Below are 23,383 nucleotides of genomic sequence, written 5' to 3'. Positions count from 1 at the left end.
TTAAGTTGTTTTCAATGTCCACTGATTTGACACTAGAGGTGTGAAAAGAGACATTATCTGGTCCCCATCCCTAACCATCCACAAAATAAATGGCTCTTTTGTCACCAATACTGCAGATTCCTGTCGTCCTCATCCCCATAAATACCTTGATCATGAACTGAAAATGCAATAAACAGCTCAGAAGGTCTCAACTCCTTGAAACTTGCACTGAATTTATAAGACTTCCAGCTGACACCTACCTAAAGGCCTACGTCGAAGGGACATCCTGACCAAGTCACTCCCAAGTCTGTTGGCAAAACGATTCACTCTTTGATCATAGAACCAGTCACCAGTAGTCTTCTTTAAATCTCTGCAAGCAAAAAAAGGGCTCAACAAATGGTTTGAAAGATAGAGAATACAAGTTTTGTTCCACATATTTAGATGTCATCCCCATATTAAGCCTCAACATTATTTCCATCCTCCTTTAGCCCTGGTTACAGAGCACACATACTATACACAACCTCCTTCTGGCCAGTTAGTTTTCCTGATAAAAAAATATTTTGGGATTCTGGAGAATCATTACTTGTTGAAAAATCCTCTAGAATATTAGGTCCTATTTTAGATACTGCTCTTATTTCATCACCAGATAATTTATTCAGAAAATATTTTTGAGACATTTCACACTTTATTTCATCATCATTTTGCTATGCTTGTTCAATCCAAAACACGGCTGCCCGCTTGATTTTTGGTAAAACGAAATTTGAACATGTCACACCTCTTTTGAGGACTTTTCGCTAGCTTCCTCTTCAATTCAGAATTAAGTTCAAATGTGCTTGTATGGACTTTAAGATTTACCATGGCCTATCTATTGTGTCCCTTACATCTTTGGTTTTGCATTTTTCAAGACAAGTTAAATGAACTTACTTTTACACATTCTTTATCATTTCCATCATTAAAGAGGGGTCAGAGTTTTATTTTTCCCATTCTCTCTCATTCATTTTTACTTAATTTTGGAATGGCCTTCTGTTCAGTCTAAGAGGTTGCACATCTTATTATATCTTTCAAAAACATTTAAAGACTTTAATTTCCAACTTTTTTAGAATAATTGAATATGTTTATCTGATGTTTATTGCAACTGCATCAAGCCCTAACTGTGGTATGGGAAGAGGCGGCAAACAAGAAGAAAAATTAGATTAGATTAGCATCAAACATGTCTAAAGCATAGACTTACGCTTCTTTTATGCAGACGTTGCATTTCCAGTTGCCACTGGTGCTCACCAAGCGGCAATCTTTGCATACTAGGTGATTGCAATTCCGGCAGGTGTTAGCTCTCGGGCCTAGTCTGCCTAGGCTCTGCTGGCAACGTGCACAAGTCCGCTCGCCATAGCGTTGGCTGCCCCTCTTTGCCCCTTTCCTTCGGATATCCAGGAGCTCATTTTTCAAACGCCTATCCCAAGGAACAAAACAGAAGCATTAAGATGCTATTTACAGCCATCTTCAAAATAAAAGTAATAAACTCGACTGCCATGAGCTACAGAACAGGAGGTTGTCTAAGAGATCTGCAAGAAGTACAGTTGCTCCAGTCCATGTTAATATTGTGCTGACTGAAATATGGAATATAGAGCGTAAAGCAAAAAAAAAAAAAAAAAAGGTAACCCCCTAGAGTTATTTTGCTGTTTTCTCAGCAACTGCTTGGAATTTCAATATGAGTGAGGGGCTCAGGGCGCCCTCTATTGGTATATTAATGATAGCCTTTTGAAGGATCGTCAGATAGAGGGGAGGTGGAACACTTAATGATGAAGTATTTGGAGTTTAATTGTACAGAGGGTGTTTCACTGGAAGCTATATGGGAAGGACTAAAGACTACTATGCTTGGCCATTTGATTTCCACAGCAACTCAGAAAAAGCATCAAAGGCAACAGGAGTGTGAATCGCACCAGAGGGTTGCTTCTCTTGAAAGGGAGTCTGGGGATAAGATCCTCTTGCCCCAGTTGGGGGAAGCTAGGAGACAACATAGAGTATTTGAGGCAGAGGACCCGAGTTATCATCTGTGATTCCTTAGTCACGTTATTTTGAGTTTAACAACAAAGCTAGTAGACTTATAGTGCACTGGCTAAAAACAAGACATACTAGGAATAATAATAATATCCTTAGGATATTATTCAATTCAGTCAGAGTGGAACTTCTTGATGGGTACTTCTGCCATTCCTCCAGCCCAGTCTTCAACACCTGGGCTCTGACCATATCATTTGGATGAAAGGGTTTATTAAGGTTTTAAAGCAGTCCACAGGCCATATCTGATATCCTAGCCCTAATATAATGGAAAAGATCTATTACAGCTTATCACTGTCCAACATTTGGTTACAGGGATGCCTGTAAGAAAATGTTAGACAGAGACAGACCATGGGAAATCAGTCTGCCTAAGCTCTTACTTGCTCCCCAGCACCATCTTACCGAATTCTTTTCTCCTCTGCTTTTCGGAGCTCTTCATCTCGTTGCAAGACCTGCAGGATCAACTCCCTCTCTGTTTCTGACAAGAAGCTCAAGTTCACGAGCTCTGACCCCTGAGACATCTTCAGCTACTGGCCTATTTCCTAAGCAAGAACTGTGAAGACACCCAGATATCAAAAGCATGAAAGGCTGACACAATGCAATGAAAAGATAGTGGAGTCAGAGACAAAAACTCCAGCCTCAGCTCAGAAGTGTCATGTGCTCAATAGATAAAGCACAGTTACTTACCGTAACAGTTGTTATCCAGGGACAGCAGGCAGATATTCTCACACATGGGTGATGTCACCGATGGAGCCCCGCAGCGAATAGCTTCGAAAGCAGACTTGCTTGAAGATCTTTATAAGAGCTTCCGAGTGCTGCACTGCGCATGCGCGCGTGCCTTCCCACCCGAACTAGGGGGCGCATCTCCTGGGAGGATCCTCAGTTCAGATACCTAGCCAAGAAGCCAACCAGGGGAGGTGGGTGGGTTGTGAGAATATCTGCCTGCTGTCCCTGGATAACAACTGTTACGGTAAGTAACTGTGCTTTATCCCAGGACAAGCAGGTAGCATATTCTCACACATGGGTGACCTCCAAGCTAAGTATAAAGATATGGAGGGAGAGTTGGCAATTTAAGAAAAAAGATTTTGCAAAACAGATTGGCCAAAATGGCCATCCCTTCTTGGAGAAAGTATCCAGACAATAATGAGAGGTGAAAGTATGAACCGAGGACCAAGTGGCAGCCTTACAGATTTCCTCAATAGGAGTTGATCTGAGGAAAGCTACAGATGCCGCCATAGCTCGAACTTTAAGGCCCATGACCCGACCCTGCAGAGGAAGACCAGCCTGAGCATAGCAGAAAGAGATGCAAGCAGCCATCCAGTTGGAGATGGTGCGCTTCGAGATAGGACTTCCCAACTTATTTGGATCAAAGGAGACAAAAAGCTGAGGAGTTGTTCTGTTAGGTTGAGTGCGTTGCAGGTAGAAAGCCAAGGCACGTTTGCAGTCCAAAGTATGAAGTGCCATTTCTCCAGAATGAGAATGAGGCTTTGGGAAAAATACTGGCAGAACAATAGATTGATTGAGATGAAATTATGAAACAACTTTAGGTAAGAATTTTGGATGAGTACGGAGGACCATTTTGTCATGGTAGAAAACTGTGAAAGGTGGGTCTGCAACCAAAGCTTGTAACTCACTGACTCGTCGAGCAGATGTGAAGGCAATCAGGAACACTGCTTTTCAAGTGAGATACTTGAGGTGAGCTTTATTAATTGGTTCAAATGGAGGTTTCATCTGTTGAGCTAAAACAACATTGAGATCCCAGACCACTGGAGGCGGTTTAAGTGGCGAATGAACATTAAAGAGACCTTTCATAAATCGGGAAACCATAGGATGTGCAGAGAGAGGTTGCCCATCAAGAGGCTGATAGAAAGCAGCAATCGCACTGAGATGGACTCGAATAGATGTAGACTGAAGTCCAGATTGCGATAAGTGAAGTAAATAATCCAAAACAGAAGCCAAGGAGGTAGACTTTGGCTCTAACTGATGGGTGGAACACCAGGCAGAAAATCTAGTCCACTTCTGGCCGTAACAGTGCCGAGTGGACGGCTTTCTGGAAGCTACCAAAATATCTTGTACTGAGAGAATTGGAAAGAGTCGTTTAGGTTGAAAGGAACCAAGCTGTTAAGTGTAGAGACTGCAAGTTGGGATGGAGTAAGGAACCCTGACTCTTGAGTACGCAGAGAGGGAAAAACTGGTAGAAGCAGAGGATCCCTGGTGCTGAGTTGAAGTAGAAGGGAGTAGCACGGTTGTCTGGGCCACCGAGGAGCTATCAGAATCATTGTGGCACGTGCTGACTTGAGTTTGACAAGAGTCCTGAGAATCAGCGGAAACGGAGGGAAGGCATAAAGAAACTGATCCCTCCAGTCTAGAAGAAAAGCATCTGCCTCGAGATGCTGAGGAGAGTATATCCGGGAGCAAAATTGAGGCAGCTTGTAGTTGAGGGGGGATGCAAAGAGATCTATCTGTGGGGTTCCCCAGCGAGCAAAAACTTGACGAAGTGTGGGAGAATTGATTGTCCATTCGTGAGGTTGTAGAAGGCAACTCAATTTGTCCGCCAGAAAGATGTTGCGATGAATCGCCCAATTCCACATCCTCAGAGCCTCCTGACACAGAGAATGGGAACCCGTTCCACCCTGTTTGTTGACATAATACATGGCCACCTGGTTGTCCGTCTGCACGAGAACCACCGTGTCGTGAAGAAGATGTTGAAAAGCTTCGAGAGCACTGAAAATCGCTCTGAGTTCCAACAGATTGATATGACAACGACGGTCCTGCAGAGTCCACAGACCCTGGGTACGAAGGCCGTCGACATGGGCTCCCTAAGCATAAGTGGATGAGTCCGTTGTGAGAACTTTCTGATGAGGTAGAGTGTGGAACAGCAAACCTCTGAAAAGATTGGAAGAGAGCATCCACCAGTGGATAGACTGCCTCAACAAAGGAGTTACTGTAATCTGTTGAGAAGGCGGGTCGATCGCCTGTTGCCACTGGGATGCCAGGGTCTACTGAGGAATACGAAGGTGAAGTCTGGCAAAAGGAGTCATATGAACTGTAGAAGCCATGTGGCCGAGTAGAATCATCATTTGCCTTGCAGAAATTGATGGAAGATGAGACACTTGATGACAAAGGCGAATGAGGGTATCTCGACGTGATGGAGGTAGAAACGCTCTGAGGCAGACAGTATCCAGGGTGGCCCCAATGAATTGGAGAGATTGAGATGGGGTCAACTGGGATTTTGGGAAGTTGATTTCGAACCCCAGACTTTGGAGGAATAGAATAGTCTGTTGGGTCGCTGCAATAACCCCTTGTTGAGAGGGGGCTTTGATTAGCCAGTCGTCCAGGTATGGAAAAACTTGAAGACCCTGAGTGCGAAGAGCTACAGCCACCACCACCAAGCATTTTGTGAAGACTCTGGGGGAAGAGGCAATCCCGAAAGGAAGGACTCTGTATTGTAGGTGAAGATCTCCCACCTGGAATCTGAGATATTTGCGAGAGGCTGGATGAATGGGGATATGGGTATAAGCCTCTTTGAGATCCAGCGAGCACATCCAATCTCCCTGATCCATCAGGGAATATAGTGTGGGCAATGAGAGCATCCGAAACTTCTCTTTGACCAGGAATTTGTTGAGAGCCCTGAGATCCAGAATGGGTCGCAGATCCCCCGTTTTCTTTGGAACTAAAAAGTAACGGGAGTAGAACCCCAAGTTCCGCTGAGAAAGAGGAATCTTCTCGAAGCTCGAAGGCGAAGAAGAGCCTGAGCTTCCTGAAGAAGAAGAGGAAGTTGCGACCGACTGGAAAGACACTCTCTTGGAGGGTGATCTGGAGGTACTTGAAGCAAATGAAGAGAGTATCCCTCTCGCAGAATGGTGAGAACCCAGAGGTCAGAGGTGATCATTTCCCACTGATGATAAAAATGGGAAAGACGACCCCCTATGGGCAGAAGAGAATTCCGATGCAGGGAGGTTGGAATGCTCAAGCTTGGAACGTCAAAAATACTGAGCTGGCTTGGTGGCAGCAGGAGTTTGAGACTTCTGTTGACGTTGCTGCTGCTGAGGATGACGAGGTGGAGGCCTGGAAAAAGCAGGAGTCGTTTTCTGAGGGTAACGATGTTGTGTCTATTTGTATGCCCGAGCTGGAGGTGTCTTGGGCTTTGGTCAAATGAGAGAAACAAAAGAGCGCTCATGTTCTGAGAGGCGCTTAGTAGCCGCTTCAATGGAATCATCAAACAATTCATTACCTTGACAAGGTAAGTTGGCCAATCGATCTTGAAGATTGGGATCCATGTCAACAATACGTAGCCAAGCCAGTCTACGCATGGCTACAGCAAAGGCAGAAACTCGAGATGATAATTCAAAAGCATCATAGGAAGCCTGCAGCATGAAGAGTCTTAACTGAGAAAGAGTCTTGAGGATTTGCTTAAACTCTGGAAGACGTGGTTTGGAAATGTCAGGATGAAAGGAAGGTAACAATTTCAAAAAATGGTTGAAATAGGTAGTAAAAGGGTAATTATAGTTAAGAACCCTGTTGGCCATCATCGCATTTTGGTATAAACGGTGGCCAAACTTGTCCATGGTACGACCTTCCCTGCCTGGAGGTACTGCAGCATAAAGCTTGGAAGGATGAGTCTTTTTCAAAGATGATTCCACCACCAGGGACTGATGGGATAATTGAGATTTTTCAAATCCCTTACAGGGAACAGTACGGTATCTGGATTCCAATTTGGATGGAATAGCCGTAATAGAATAGGGAGTTTCCATATTCTGTATGAAAGTTTGTTTAAGGACTGGAGTCATAGGTAATCTCAAAGTTCTTTGGGAGGATGAGAAAGTTCCATGTCTGCTAAGTATTCTGGAGTATACTTAGAATCAGAATGAAGATCCAGTTTGAGGGCCTGTCCCATATCAAAAACAAAATTAGCAAAAGAAGTAGATTTTGAGGAGGACTCATCTGGAGAAGGAGTACGAGACCTTGGAGCCACAGAATAGGAGGGAGACGCTTCTCTAGAGTATTGAGACAAAGGTTCAGACCCAAGACGCATGGTAATTGAAGAAGCTGCACTATCTACCTGAGGTGGAGTCATCGAATGTTTGCGCTTCACACTCCTCACTGGTGATGTTCCCGGAGTTCGAGGCATAGAATGTGTCGATGCAGGAGGAGAAGAGTCTCGTACAGTTGGCTTCGATGGAGGAGTCCTTGATTTTGAGAAACTCCGAGTCGAGGCCTCTCGAGATTGAGACTTGTGTTTCGCTGTGTAAGAACGAGATACAAAACGCCTCGGTATCTATAGAGGGAGACTGGCACACAGACGCCTCTGCACAAAGCTTCGAAGAAAAATGCCTCGAATGCCTCGAGCGATGCGGGAGAGAAATCGATGGAGGCTCAGGTGAAGAGTCACTAGAAGAGAGTCGCTTCGGCTTATGAGACCTGTCTCGAGGCAATACCACTGGAGGATCAGATTGATGTTCAGGCTGGTCCCTAGGAGGCAGGGTCGACAACGGAACAAGTTGAGCCACTATCGAGGAAATCTGCGTGGTTAAAATGGTCAAAATGTCCTCGAAGATAGGCACTGAGACAAAGGAATCCGGTCTCGTAGGTGCAGCAGTGTGCTCCAAAGAGGGCAACCTCGAAAATGAGTATTCCTTACTCTTGGAGGCACGCTTAGGAGGAGGTCTCAAGGAGGATTCTGGTGGCTTCTTAGGCACGGTACCTGAAAGAGAGACAGGAGACTTACCCATCGAGGACATCTTTACTAGAGGCACCGTTGAGGCCTTCAAGACCAAAGTCGAGGCCTTAGCAGGAACAAAAGCCAGGGAGGGGTCGAGGTCGAGGCCTTCGAGACCGAAGCTCCAGCTGAAGCCGAGGTCGAGGCCTTCGAGACCAAGGCAGCTGCCGAAGTCAAGGGCGAGGCCTTTGAAACCGAGGCCACAATGGAAGACGGGGTCTTCGAAACCGAGTCCGACCTCTGGGCCGAGGTCGAGGCCTTGCCAGGGGCTGGCTCCATGCCGCCAAAAAGTTGCTTGAACTGGTCGCACCGACGACGAAAGGCCCTAGGCTGAAGAGTCCAACAACAGAACACTCTCCAGGAAAATGAGAAGGCCCCAAACAACCCAGAATGAGGGTCGGTGATGGAAATCGTCTTTTTACACTGGCGACAGCATTTAAACCCGATAAGGGGCCGGGACATAGAAAAAATAAAGTCCGTGTCGAACGATACGAGCAATTGGGCCTAGGCCCAAAGACCGCTGACCGGATGAAAAAAGAAGAAACAAAAAAGTTTTTGGTTTTTTTTTTGGTAATTTTGTTAAATAATAAAATAAAAGCACAGTGACCGAAAGAATAAAAAAACAGCCGCGGTGAAAGAAGGCAACGAAGTTTGCTGCAGAGCGAAGATGAAGAGGACTTCTTGGCTCCGTGGAAAACGTTGAACTGAGGATCCTCACAGGAGATGCGCCCCCTAGTTCGGGCGGGAAGTCATGCGCGCATCCGCGGTGCAGCACTCAGAAGCTCTTATAAAGCAAGCCTGCTTTCGAGGCTGTCTGCTGCGGGGCTCCGTCAGTGACGTCACCCATGTGTGAGAATATGCTGCCTGCTTGTCCTAGGATAACCCTTTCGCAGAAATTAAGCATAATGTTTCAAGGTGAGGTTCCAAGAGTAGTATTTCTAATATTAAAAAAAGAAAAGAAAAACTATCCCCCATTGCACCTCCAAATCACTTCTGAGAAACTGAAAATGTTCCAATAGTACAGTAAATGTTATTAGCAACCCATGTCTCACATCCTTAGTCTTACTGAACATGTGAAAGTGTGTGCCCTGGTTGTAAGCTTTCCTTTGACAGAAAAGGACCAACACATGGCACGATATGCAACAAAAATGCATGTCATCTCTGCAGCATCTTAAGTGTGTGCAAATAAGACCTTCCTTCTTGGCTCTGATACCTCCCTTGTTTATATAAACATGCACAATCGCCATGGCTACCGCTGTGAAATTCCATGCAAAACATAGATTGCATTGAAGCAGCATAGCTAGTTAGAGACAAGATAAACATTTGGTTAGCTTCCAAGCAGGAAGACTTGGGTGGTGTGCTTGCAAATTTACCTTTGTACCTACTTAGGGCCAGATACACAAAACTCTCACACCATGGTAAAAAATACCGTGGTGGGAGCAATATTTCTTTTACTAGCGATGCTCAGCATAATAGCATGCAAATTATATGCATACTATTTGTGCAGAGAATTGAAGGTAAAAAGGGGGAGGAACTGTGTCTGGCACTTGCTCCTCCTCCTGCCTGGCCTGTCAAAAAAAGCAGCCCCTGCTCTCCCTGCCTGCCAGTACAGCTGACCAGGGCAGGGGAATCCTCCATCATCTGAGCCAGCTGGACTCCCCAAAGTCATGGCGGCTTTGGGGAAGTCCTGCTGGCTCAGCTGATCAGGGAATCCCCATCCCTGATCAGCTCAACTGGCAGTCAGGCAGGCAGGGGCCGTTTTTACATTTTTTTAAATGGGTACAGCTGTCGTGCTCAGACAGCTGAACTCATTAAAAAAATAAATAAGTTGCATGAGCCCAAAACTGGGACCCTCCCCTAACACCCCACCCCCACCAATAGCAAGCCGCACCCCCCACACTACTCAAAATCAGTCAGGAGGGATGCCTACTCCCTCCTGCCTTGAAGACCTGCCTCTTCAAAATGGATGCACTGGGAGGGGTCTAAGGTACTGATTGGCTCAGGTGCCTTAGACCCCCTCCCCCAGGATGCACTGGGAGGGGGAAGGGCCGCCATTTTGAAGAGGCAGTTCTTCAAGGCAGGAGGGATTAGGCATCCCTCCTGCCTGATTTTCAACAAAAGGTATAGGGGGCATTGTTGTTGGTGGAGGGTCCTCAAGTTGGGGAGGGAGAGGTTTGACTCGACTCCCCCAGTACACTAGACTAGTGTTCTTCAACCACCGGTCCATGGACCAGTGCCAGTCCACAGAAATTTCCTGCCGGTCCACAGGGCCAACATGTGCATTAGGCCCAAAACAGTGTTCTTCAACCGCCGGTCCACGGTGGGATCGATGCGGCGTTATCTTCGAGCCAGCTCCCTCTTCCTAACTGATTCAGTGCACAAAGCCACGGGCAGTGGCTCCTATGGGCATTCTGCGCCTGAACCGGAAGCCTTCTCTTGACTTTGCAACGTCAGAGGGAAGGCTTCCAGATGAGGCACGGGACGTGCAAGGTGCAATTAGTACTATTATGGGGTCGGGGTCTGGCCCACAACTTAGCCCAGTGTTCTTCAACCGCTGGTCCACGGACCGATGCCAGTCCACAGAATAATTCTTTTATTTCTGCCAGTCCATAGGTGTAAAAAGGTTGAAAAACACTGCACTAGACCACCAGGATTTTGTTTTGGGATTGTGGGAGTGGTTGGAGAAATCAGAAGGGGGGGCTTAGTGTCACGGGGTGTCAGGGAGCCCTGGTTTTGGGGACCCCTGCCAGCAGGGCTACATTTTTTTAATGCTGTTGTGTGCGCACAACACATAACAGTTACCGGCAGCTCCAGAGCTAGGAGAGCTCATTTAAATACTAATGAGCTCCTAGCGATGTATTTGCAGAGGGTTCTGAGGGTTTAGGAATGGGACGCAGAAGTATGCCTCTGCCCCGAGTGCCCCCTACCCTTGCTAACCACGAAGCAGTAACCAAATAGCATGCATATGAAAGAAAGACAGAAAGGGGGCAGGGAGAGAGAAAGAAAGACAGAGAGGGGGCAGGGAGAAAGAAAGACAGACAGAAAGAAAAGGGGGCAGGGAGAAAGAAAGACAGACAGAAAGAAAAGGGGGCAGGGAGAAAGAAAGACAGACAGAAAGAAAAGGGGGCAGGGAGAAAGAAAGACAGACAGAAAGAAAAGGGGGCAGGGAGAAAGAAAGACAGGGGGGCAGGGAGAGAGAAAGGGAGTGAGAAAGAAAGACAAAGAACAGATGCACAGTCAGAAGGAAGTGCAACCAGAGACTCACCAGACAACAAAAAGGTAGGAAAAATGATTTTATTTTCAATTTAGTGATTAAAATGTGTCAGTTTTGAGAATTTATATCTGCTGTCTATATTTTTCACTATATTTGTCTATTTTTCTATAGTTGTTACTGAGGTGACATTGCATATGTGAAAGTCATCTGTCTTGACCTCTTTGAACCCCCCCCCAAATATAAACTATAATTAACATTTTCTCTGCATACAGTGTGATTTGTGTGTTTTTTTAAAATTTTATGGTTACCATTATGAATTAATAAGATATTGTGTGTACATGAAAAATGAATGGAAGAAATTGGGGGCGAGGCTGGGGTGGGATTGGGGGGCGGGACTGAAAATTAGTAGATGTCCTGTTTTAAGGAAAAAAAATAATGGTCACGTTAGGCATACACAACGCTGTATACATTATACGCAGGTACTAGCTCTCTCCCTAGCGGGCTCACAATCTAAGTTTTTGTACCTGGGGTTATGGAGTACCAAGTGACCTGCAGGCTATAATGGGTTCCGAGTTAAAAGCAACCTTGAAAATGTAGTCTTAGTATGGACTTGAATACTGCAGGGACAGGACTTGACATACTGACTCAGGCAATATGTTCCAGGCATACAGCATAAGAAAGATGGTCTGGAGTTAGCAGTGGAGGAGAAGGGCACAGATATAAGAGACTTGCCTGATGTATGGAGTTACTGGGGAGGAGTATATGGAGAGATAAAGCAACAGAGATCTTGAGGAGCTACAGAGTGAATGCACTTGTAGGTCAATAAGAGGAGTTTGACCTGTACGCAGACATGGATAGGAAGCCAATGAAGTGACTTGAGGAGGGATATGATGTGAGCATAGCGACTCTGGCAGAATATAAGTCGTGCAGTAGCATTTTGAACTGATTAAATGGGAGAGAGGTGGTTAAACGGGAGACCAGTGAGAAACAGGTTGTAGTAGTCTAGGTGAGAGGTAATAAGGGTATGGATAAAGGTTTTGGTAGACAGGAAGGGTTGGATTTGAGCGATAGTTTGGAGAAAGAAATGGAAAGTTATATTAGATTAAAATTTTAGCAGTTTGATGGATTTGTGCAGAGATGATGACAGAGGAGTCAAAGTTGACCCCTGAGATTGGGAGCTGACAAATTAACTACTGAGATAGAGAACTTAGGGAGAGGGCATATAGGTTTGGGTGGAGAGATGAGTTCTGAAGGTTATCAGATGATGGTCAGAGACAGGAAGAACTGAGGTGGAGAGATGGTGAGATGGAGGAGAGAACAAGATCAAGGTAGTGGCCATTCTGGTGTGTACAGGTGGTGGAGTCCATTTTCTATGCCGTTCTCCCAGGAGAGCTCAGAACGGTTTTACATGAATGTATTCAGGTACTTGATTGCTGAACATAATCAATCCCAAAATGAAAACTGGCCATCATGCTTTTACTAAGGGCAATTACAAAAGTACCATGATATGTTTCTTATTTGAGGACTTATTTGAGTACTCTCTGCAGATGAGAGTACATGCTGACAAGTCTTCAAATCAATGTGACTATCAGACCTATTGTTTTGCTTTGACTGCAGGTATTTGCTGCCTCTTCCCTCAAAAATGATCTAGGTGCTGTTTTGTCTGCCATACCTTTACCTTGTGCTAATAGTTACAAAAATGCAAAGCAAAATAAAACATTACCTCTTCTCCAACAATTCTGAGCTGGGTGTGCTCCAGAGATCAAGCTTCCTCCCTGTCAATGCCCCTTAAAGGTCCATGTTCTCTCCTGATAGCATCTGTACAGAATGAGAAGGTAACAACTGTAAAAAGATAAAAAGAAGACCTCAAAATTACTGAGAAAAATCACACACAAGTCACAAAACATACTAACAGTGTCTCAGTCTGGACTGCATAGCTCTGCACACTTAACCAGTCAGATGGTCTTTTTAATACAGGCTCTTGGGAGCAACCAAGTTGGCAAATCACAATGTTATGTTATCTAAAATCAGACAAGTCGTGTAGCATGAGCAGAACTCAAGAGATGAAACAGCACCTAAGCAAAAAGTGCCTCCACAATGGAGTTGTTCCTTTCTTAGCTAAGTCTCATTTCAAGCAGCACTCCATCTACTTGTACCTTATGTTATGCATTCCAAAATGAATAAGCTTATTTAGGGTTTTCATTTCTTGGTTATCAGCACATCTCTAACTCCTGATGTGTACCAGAAAGTCACTACAAGGGCAGACAGCTCTATGGCAGGCTAAGTGACAGCTTACTTAATCTAGGTCTCCTTTTCTGGTTTCTTTCTGCACTGAACTGCAGTGAATTATATTGTGTACTGTATTTTTCGCTCCATAAGATGCACTTTTTTTCCCTAAAAAAGTGGGTGGAAAAAAGGGTGCGTCCTACGGAGCAAATATCCAACCCCCATTACCTTATTTAGACTACAGCCCCCCCCTCGCCCACTGCCGCTGCTGCTACTGGTCACTCACTGCCACCACAAGTAGAAGAAGGGAAAGGCCAAGCGGGTGCAGCGATTGCATGCCGCCAGCCCAGAAGCCTTACCCCCCGACGTTAATTCTGACATCAGGAGAAGGTCTGGGCTAGCCAATGGCTGGTCCGGACCTTTTCTCCAACGTCAGAATTGACGTCAGGGGTAAGGCTTCTGGGCTGGTGGCGTGCAATCGCTGCACCCGCCTGGCCTTTCCCAGCAATTTATTCTGGTCATCCCTTGCTCTCGGGCTGCAGCGCGGCCATGGCTTGTGGTGCTGCGCTGATGAGTTCAACCTGAGCCAGGAGTCCCGTCCCCCCCCTGCCGCTGCTGCTTCATCGACATGTCCTCACAGCGGCAGCGGTGGAAGGTAATTAAATCCAGCAGGCGGGCAGGCTTGGGGGTGGGGTGGGCGGAAGAGGAAAGATGCTGGAAGGCAGTGGGGACATAGGAGAGAGGGAGGAAGGGACAATTGTTGGGCCTGAGTTGGGGGGGGGGAGAACACAAAGGCTGGAAGGCAGTGAGGGGAACAAAGGAGGGAGGGAAAAAGGGACAACTGTTGGGCCTGAGGAAGGAAGGAAAAAGAAAGAAAGAAAGAGATCACTAGACAACAACAATGGTAGCAAAAATGATTTTATTTTCAATTTAGTGTTCAAAATGTGTCAGTTTTGAGAATTTATATCTGCTGTCTATATTGAACTATATTTGTCTATTTTTCTATAATTTTTACTGAGGTGACATTGCATATTTTGAAAAGTCATTTGCCTCGACATCTGTGCCTGCCTGCCCTGTGCCGGCCTACCACTAGACCACCAGAGGGGGGACAGGGTGCAGAGCCTGGCAGGGAGAATTTGGTTCAGAATGGGTTTTTTCTTGTTTTTCTCCACTAAATCTAGGGTGCGTCTTATGGAGCGAAAAATACGGTAATTTTGGAAATGAGGCAGTTCAGTTAAAATGTTCCTTTTTCTAGGGGGCACACCACAAGAGAGCAACTACTGTTGATTAGAACCACTGCTCAAGCTTGCTTACTGCAAATATTGCAACAGTCATCTTAGATTTTGAATAAAACATGCCACAAGATGTCACCAGTTTGTTATAAATTTAGCATACCGTAATCTGATATTGACTATTGTTTTGTACACTTTAAATGAGACTTTTAGAACTTTACATCCCACAGAAGAACACTCTTTCTGGTACACCGACGAAAGCGCGCAGAACATTGGCGCGCCAACAACTCCATGCAGGATGAATGCGTGCCGCTTGTTCCTCCACTTTAATGCCTTACCATTAGCGTTCTGAGGGGAACGGAAGGAACCCCCAGTACTACCCAGAACACTTATAACTGGTCGCACTCCCGTTGGGGGAAGGGGGGTTGGGAGGGGGAACCACCCCCAGTACACTGAAAACTTCCGTTCTGTTGCTGTTCGGGAGTTTTCAGTGTAGTGCCCCCAGCGGGAGTGCGAGCAGTTTTAAGTGTAGTGGGGGGTTCCCCACACCCCCCCCTCAGTTAGGCGTTAAAGCACGCCAATGACTTGCATGCTTTTGACGTGACAAAATGTCTTGCGCACTTTTGACGTGCCACCCTCTTTCTAGGCCTGTCCCTAACAGGGCTGTGGAGTCAAGAGTTGTAATCGGAAAATGTATCAACTCCAACATTATCTTATATGGTAAATGTATCATTTTATGTATAAAATGGAACGAGCATTAGCAGTTCAAAAAGGATATTTTAATAAATTTAAGGATGTGTGGGGGCCATTAATAAGTTATTATAATGAATAATTTGCATTTTTCCCTACTTACTATATATATTGTTGGAGGGTGGGGGGTTGGGTTTTAAAGTCTAATAACAAATTATAGAACAAATGGTATATGTTATTATATTATGTAGGATGTATTTGCTTGAATACAATTTTGGAGGGTGGGTTGGGGTTAAATCTTCTTTTTGAGAATTTGTAGAGTTTCAAGTGATGTTGTATATTGATTGTTGATTTTTCTATACACTAGATGTAATATTTAAAATGAATAGATATATATATATTTTAAAAAATGTATCATTTTATGCTTATATATATTTTGTCCTGGATCTAAAGTACTGGAAAATATATTATTTACCAGTACTTTAGATATAGAACAAAAAATTTAGTAGGAGTTGGCAAAGGACAGTAGAAAAACAGAGGAGGTGGAGTCACAGGTTTAGTGTATCAACTTCACAGTCCTGGCTCCTAAGGTGGTAAAGCTCCAAGGATAAAAAATGCCTTGAAATGGTGGTCACTAGTTGTTAGATAATGCAATTTATCTCCCATTCAGGGAGAGCAACGTTTTGCAGCCCTGTCGATCTGTGTGAGGCTAGGAAGATTAGACCTCCACTGCAAAAACACTACATACAAAAACCTATTCAGAATCTTACTACTGTATATCATAACAGCACTAACCCCAGAACATAAAGGGCAACAACTTTTTTTCTGTGAAAAGGTGGCACTGTAAATATAACAATGGTGTATTGATAAAGTTTACAGTTCTGTATCTACCGCTAAGCTAACTGAAGACAGATCTCAAACACCCGGGTGTTTAATAATGCTAAAAGCAGAAACACTTAAACGGGGCTTTGAACATCATCATTGGTCCTCAGCCAATGAAAGGGGGGGGGGGGGGTTTCTGGCAAACAGACCATGTAGACTAACTAGATACAAAAGAAAAGAAAATATGCAAAGGGGGGCTCCTGTTTATTCCTACCCAACAGCAGCAACTTCTGAACCCCTTTCAGTTTGGCTCCTCCCACCCTTCCTACACTAAAATACAATCACTGACTAACTATCACTAAGACTCAGAGGCACGCTTTAAATAGAGTTCTTGGAGGTAGGCTTTAAATCAAGTCCCCAAAGACATGATTCAAGCAAAGCTTCTCAAAGGCAGGCTTTCACTTAAAGGTTCTTGGAGGCAGACTCCTAAATGAAAGTTCTCAGGGAATGGGCTGCAGCTGTTTGGGGCTCACCTGAGCGCTCTCTACCTCTCTCTCTTTTCTTTCAAGGGGTCCCATATGCAGCTTCCCTTCACCGCTCCCAGTTAGCCATCTATCCCTCCTGAAGCGCAAGGTTTCAGCAGCCAGCATCTCCCTCCTTAGGCAGCTTTCTCCTAGAGGCACCTGCCTGGGATCATCTTCTCTGCTCCTGAGCTCACTCTCTTCCCCAACCAGGCTCTCTCCCAGCCGCCTTCAGCTTCCTTGTAGCATCTCTTCCTTCTGGCCTGCAGTTCTCCTCCTGTCCAGGCACGTCTCCTTCTCTCTCGTGTGTCTGGGCTTGTCGGTCTGGTTCCACTGCTTCCTGTTCCCTCTTTCCTTGCAGCATGGCTTCTCTCTTGCTGCTTGGTCTGCCCCCTCTGTTTGTTTCCTCTCTCCCTCTCCTGCCCAGGCTTGTCTGCTGCCCTCCTGGGCTTGCTGCACCATGGCCTTCTCTCACTATTCCTGCCTGGTTTGATCCTCCTTCCAAGGCCCTTTCGGGGCTATTCTGGCTTCTCCAAGTCTGATTGGCACAGGATTTGTTCCAATTGGGAGCTCCTGCCCTTTTCCTCCTTTTTTGTGTGCCAATTTCACGCTGGTCCACTTTATTGGCTGTCACTTGTCTGACTTCTGACTGGGCCTGTCCTTTCCTGCAGGCCCGCCTCTTCTACAGGGCTCCAGCATAGCCAAACACTCTCAGCCCTCCCCTGGGCTCTGCTGTCTCTCTCTCTCTCCATCCATGGCCCACAGCTCCCCAAGCTCCAGGGAACCAGTTGGTCAGTCTTCTTCTGCCGTGGCACTCTTCCTGTGTTGCAGCTCATACCCCTGCCGGTTTCTGGCCTCTCTGCTCTGCCTTCCCTCCCATGACCCAGAGTGCAAATGTAATGTGCATCCATGGCCTCTCCGGGCTTGCACAGGATGAAGAAGATTGCTGATTCCTCCCTCACCAGCAGCCAGCCTAGTGGGATTCATGGCTGCCTCTAGTTTCAAGTTTATTTTTGACTTATTGAATCGCTTAATTTAATTTGCCCTGTGGGCCCCCCTTCTAGCAATATCAGCAACTCCTCTCTCCTGCAGCGCAAGGTAAATTTTCCCCTATTTACACTAATAAAGCATGTATTTGTTTATTTAGATTTAGCTCATGCCTTTTTCCTCCATTTGTAGCACAAAGTGAGTTACATCCAGATACAATAGGTATTTTCCTGTCATAAGAATTGCCGCTGCTGGGTCAGACCAGTGATCCATCATGCCCAGCAGTCCGCTCAAGCGGCGGCCCCCAGGTCAAAGACTGGCGCCCTAACCGAGACCAGCCCTACCTGCGTTCGTTCCGGTTCAGCAAGAACTTGGCCAACCTTGTCTTGAATCCCTGGAGAGTGTTTTCCCTTATAACAGATTCTGGAAGAGCATTCCAGTTCTCTACCACTCTTTGGTGAAGAACTTCCTTACGTTTGTATGGAATCTATCCTCTTTTAACTTCAGAGAGTGCCCTCTCGTTCTCTCTACCTTGGAGAGGGCGAACAACCTGTTTTTATCTACTAAGTCTATTCCCTTCATTATCTTGAATGTTTCGATCATGTCTCCTCTCAGTCTCCTCTTTTCAAGGGAGAATAGGCCCAGCTTCCCTAATCTCTCACTGTACGGCAACTCCTCCAACCCCTTAACCATTTTAGTCACTCTTCTCTGGACCCTTTCGAGTGGTACCGTTTCCTTCTTAATGTACAGCGACCAGTGCTGGACGCAATATTCCAGGTGAGGGTGTACCTTGGCCCAGTACAGTGGCATGATAACCTTCTCTGATCTGTTCATGATGCCCTTCTTAATCATTCCTAGCATTCTGTTTGCCCTTTTCGCCGCCACCGCACATTGCACAGACAGCTTCAATGATTTGTCGACCAGTACTCCCAGGTCTCTTTCCTGGGGGGTCTCTCTCCAAGAACCGCCCCGGATTTCTTGTATTCATGTATGGGATTTTTTATACCGACATGCATTACCTTACACTTATCCATGTTGAACCTCATCTGCCATGTCACTGCCCATTTCTTGAGCGTGGTTATGTCACATTGCAGATCTTCACAATCCCCCTGCGTCTTCACTACTCTGAATAACTTCGTATCGCCTGCAAATTTAATCACCTCACTCATCGTACCCATTTCCAGATCATTTATTAATATGTTGAAGAGCCCAGGTCCAAGCACCGAGCCCTACGGCACCCCACTGGTGACGTTCTTCCAGTCCGCTAGCCAGTTTTTAATCCACATGAGTATTTCACCCTCTATTCCATGGCTCTCAATTTTTCAAAATAGTCGTTCATGTAGAACCTTGTTGAACACCTTCTGAAAATCCAGATATACAATGTCGACTGGGTCACCCTTGTCTATCTGCCCGTTTACCCCCTCGAAGAAGTGCAGCAAGTTCGTCAAGCAAAATCGTCCTTTGCTGAAGCCTTGCTGACTGGTCCTCATCAGATTGAGTCCGTCAAGGTGATCAATGATGCGGTCCTTCAGCGCCTTTACCATCTTTCCTTGGAGAACCAATATCTAAGGGACCCTTTTGCAAAAGCTTAGCAAGCACTAAGTATCACATAGCCCATAGAAATAAAACAGGACACACAGCAATTACCATGCAACAATATCTCTTAGTGAACACTAAACTTTAGTAAAAGAGTAGTTTGTATCTGAGGTACTGGAGGATAAGGGGACTTGCTCAAGGTCACAATCAGCCATAGTGGGATTTGAACTGGGCTTCCCTGATACTCAGCCCACTGTTCTAATCTTAAGGCTACTCTTTCACTAATATGCCAGATGTCTGGGTAATGATCATGCTAGTACTGTCAACTATTCTGGATTATGGAGCTTTGTAGAGGGAACTAAAAGAGCACCTTACATGCTCATCTACCCAAGATAGTGATATAACAAGAATATCTTGCAGGTGATGATGCTCTGGGGACGACGGGACTAAAGCAAACCGGACAATCGTGCTCGGACAAAAATGCTGACAAATACGCTCAGGATATCAGTGCGCCGGATTAAAAGGTAACTTTAAAGCACTATGTGGGGGGACCCCTCCACACTTTACTTAGAAGTGTTGCCGCTACCATTGGGGGGGGAAGCCCCCCTTACAGAGGAAACTAATTTTTCATTAAAACACTGGAAAAATTACACTTTCCTCTCTAATGGGAGGGGCAGAGGGGTTCCTCCCCCAAACCCCCCAACGCCAGCACCAATACTTCTAAGTAAAATCGGGGGGGGGGGGGGGGTTCCTCTCCACACACACCCTGAGCGCTTTAAAATTACCTTTTAATCTGGTACGCTGACGTCCTGCATTCATCTGTCTTAGTGTTTTTGTCCTCGCACACTTTTGTCTATGAACCTACTCTGGAAAGTACCTTTAGTAGACTGGGCAGAATAAATGGGTAAATGATTTGTTTCTGCTGTCATCTACTATTTTAGCTCTCTATGTCACTGGCACATTCAAGACATGCACTGCTAGCACCATAAGTCTGCTCTTTGGGCAGGCTCAGTAGCAGTTCCATGTTCTGCCCTGCATAAAGACCTGGCTTTGATTCTTAGATCAAGTCTTCTAGCTAGAAATATATCTGCTGCACAGGTATAGACATCACGGCATGGTGATGCTCAGTGGCTAGGATTCCACACCCATGATTGTCAATTTCTAGAAAAAGCCCTAGATAAGATCTGGCCAAGGACTAAAATTGTTGCAAATATCTGAACTAAAGTGAAAGAGGGAAAAAATTCCTCAGATAGTCGCAAATGACAACTCAGGGCACCAGGTTCCAGGGAGCAGGACAAAACTGTTAGGGCAACAAGCCAAAAAGTTTGTTCTTCTAATGTCTGTTCACACCCACACCCTGACAACACCTACAATACTTTCACAGGAGGGGAAAATAATAAACACTAAGAATGAAGTTGAACCAGTCAGGAAGCTATTGCACAAGTTCTATCCTCATGCAGTGGTCCAAAAGCACACAAAAGCTTCCAGATATGCCAGACTTGCTCAGAAGTTTTACTGGAGATGTACAGCAGAGGTGACCTTAACTGTCCCCTCCCCCTCATCATATACATACTATGTCTTTCATCCCTCTCTAAATTCATCGTTCCTTTCTCAAGAGTTTTAGCGCATTCTTCTTCCTCAGAGCCAACGAATGACTGACTTATGACCAACTAGGAACCAATGTATTTTTTAACATCCTCCCCAGCCTATATTGACAAACTGAAGAGGAATGTTTAACTGGTATACCAAATAGAAGCATCTCTGAATGTACCAGAAGACTCTTCTCTATTTTGTACTTATGAAAAAAAAAAAATTTTTACAAGGTGAAAATACCCAAGGGTGTGTGCAAGAACCAGTAACATGGTACTGTGCACCCAGGTCAGCCAACAACCAAGCTTTGAGAAGGCTGCTTGGCCAACGGTGGGCTGGGGAAACCCTTCCTGCTGCTACCTGGGTACCCTGCTCGATGCAAATGTTGTAGTTGTGGGTGTGATGGGAATACCTAAGCCTAGGACATTGATCTAACACTGATTTCATAAACTGACTATATGGTGCAGCAGGAATAGCTGTGCCTGAGATGGGTTTCATGCTTTGCAGTGGGGCATCCTGTGAGCAGTGCTTGCGAGTTAACATTTTTGCTGAATGGGGTATGCTGGAAAGCTGCTTCTCTGGCGACATTGTGATATTAAGTTGGCTCGAGTAGCCTGATTGTTTGATACGTGGTGCCAATCTCCTGTGTATTTTAATAAAGTTACGGCCAAGTTGTCACCATGAAAAACATTGTGTGTGTGGAGTGGTGTAGAATCCTTAGGGTTGGAGGTCAGGGTGCCACAGCTGCCTATATTATAACCGACACACACAAAAAGGAACTGTTTAAAGTTCACTGGTTTCTCTCTTCTCTCTGAAATGCAAACCACCACAACTGCTCAATTGAATTAGAAACTTCTATCCCATTAGTCACAATAATCTCTTTTTACTATCACAACAAACAGGCAAACTGAGAAACTTCTATCCCATTAGTCACAATAATCTCTTTTTACTATCACAACAAACAGGCAAACTGAGGTATATGAACACTTATTACCCAGGAACAAAAAAAAAAATTGTTGCATAATGAAATCCATGTAATAAATTTGGGAAAATTTTGAATAATGGTTTTTTGCAGGGATCTAAGCTGGGTTATTATACCTGTGAGGCGCCTCAAACTTCTCAGAAAACTATTTACTGTATGTAGGTGACTTTTTTATTGTGCAAGATGATCTAAATAGGAGTGGAAATCAATCACTTGGGAAGTGAAAGATTTGGGAGAATACACAAGAAGGCAGATGTCATCTTAACTTAAAGACCTCATTTGCTGCTTTAGCATCTGAACAGTAAACCTGCAAATTAGGAACTTGTACTAGCTGTAAAAGGACGGAGAAGTTCTCTAAATATTTAGTCACTTGACTTATTGTTAGCTTCTTTCTTAATTGCCTATGTATCAAAAGTATAGAAAATGGCTATCATTCCCCTCAAACTTTGCTTTTGTGAACAGGAAAATGATATTTTGTAATTTACCTTTTTTGCAGAATATTCCAATTGATTCCAAGCTGAGTAAACACAGGGGCCTTTTTACTAAGACAGGACAAAGATAAGATCATGAACACGGAAAATGATAAAGATTTTGAGCTTGAAGGCAACAGCATAGAAGTTGTAAAGGATTTCAATCTCCTGGGCTCTTTCATAAATAAAGAACCAACTAGCAGGGAAGAAACACTCTGCAGAATAGCACTTGGTTGATCTTCAATGAAGGCTCTCAACAAAGTATTCAAAGGCAAGGAAATCGCACTCCAAACAAAGAACACACTTGTCCATGCACTCATTTTCTCACTTACGGATGCGAAAGCTGGACACTACAGAAACAAGACAGAAAGAAGATTGACTCATTTGAGCTTTGGTGCTGGAGAAGGATTTTATGCATGCTGCAGATTGCCAGAAGAACTAAAAAAAAGATTCTGGAAAAGATCAAACCAGCTATATCACTTGAAGCCAAAATGATGAAGTTACATTGGAAGGAGGGACTCAGCCAGAAGGTCCTAGAGCAGGTCTGCGTGTGATGCTGTCTCTTCGTTGACGAAGAGGAGAGTTGCAGGTGGTGGTGGAGGGGGATTTTGCCAGTTTTGACCTGCGATCAGGAGTGAGGGAGGGGACTGTTAGACCTGCAATAGGAAGGGAGCAAAGGGGGCTACTGGACCCGTGAGGGGTGGGATGGCAACTCGCAGCAGATCCTTTACTGCAGGGACAAAGCCATTTTCCGCTCCGCGGAGCGGTGAAAAGCCTTGTTCAAGTTCAATTTATTTGATATACCGCAAATATAAAACCAAGGTTAAAATCTCAGCGGTTCTCATACCCGTAGCAAACGGTCGATTTTCCCCCATTCCTGTGGGTTATTGCAGAAAATAGTTCCCATTAGAGAATGACACAGGGACAAATTTTTCCCTGTCCCAATGAGTTCTTTTCCTATGCCTGCCCCATTCCTGCAAGCTCCGTCCTCATCCGCAGAAATCTCACTTTAAAATCATAAGTGTTCGAGGCTTGTGCAGTTAAGGCAGAGCTTACAGGAATGGGATGGGACAGGGAAATTGAGTTCCTGCGGGGACGGGGAAAAATGTATCCCCATGTCATTCTCTAATGCACAGGGAAAACCGACGTAAGGGCACACTAAGGCCACTTTTTGCTGCAGCTTAGTAAAAGAGTTCCCTAGTACCCCCTTTTTACTTTCTTGTTACAAAAGGACCATCTAAAATGCGGCTAAAGATGTCACTTTTAAAGTTTATTTTCATTTTTAATATTGACCCTATTAACCCATCAATTTTCCCACAGCCAAAGAAAAAAGCAGCTTTTAAAGCTGGTAGCATCACATCTG

At 45.0% G+C, this 23,383-nt stretch overlaps 1 protein-coding gene across 6 annotated transcripts in view; it reads right to left on the bottom strand.

Annotated features, from left to right (window-relative positions):
- Nucleotides 1–23,383, bottom strand: part of SYTL4 (synaptotagmin like 4) — a 91,795-nt gene that overhangs the window by 56,638 nt on the left and 11,774 nt on the right. For 4 of the 6 annotated variants that reach the window (XM_033944759.1, XM_033944758.1, XM_033944763.1 and 1 more), the window contains 4 exons: nucleotides 12,688–12,806; nucleotides 2,434–2,584; nucleotides 1,211–1,426; nucleotides 240–349 (listed from right to left, as the gene is read on the bottom strand). In XM_033944759.1, the coding sequence (XP_033800650.1) occupies nucleotides 240–349; nucleotides 1,211–1,426; nucleotides 2,434–2,552 (445 nt within the window). In that variant the 5' untranslated portion in view covers nucleotides 2,553–2,584; nucleotides 12,688–12,806. The remainder of the gene's footprint in view (nucleotides 1–239; nucleotides 350–1,210; nucleotides 1,427–2,433; nucleotides 2,585–12,687; nucleotides 12,807–23,383) is intronic. The other 2 variants (XM_033944761.1, XM_033944760.1) reach the window with 1 other exon arrangement.

Source organism: Geotrypetes seraphini, chromosome 5 (assembly GCF_902459505.1).
Source record: "Geotrypetes seraphini chromosome 5, aGeoSer1.1, whole genome shotgun sequence".
Taxonomy (NCBI): Eukaryota; Metazoa; Chordata; class Amphibia; order Gymnophiona; family Dermophiidae; genus Geotrypetes; species Geotrypetes seraphini.
This window is presented reverse-complemented; position numbering and strand designations above follow the sequence as displayed.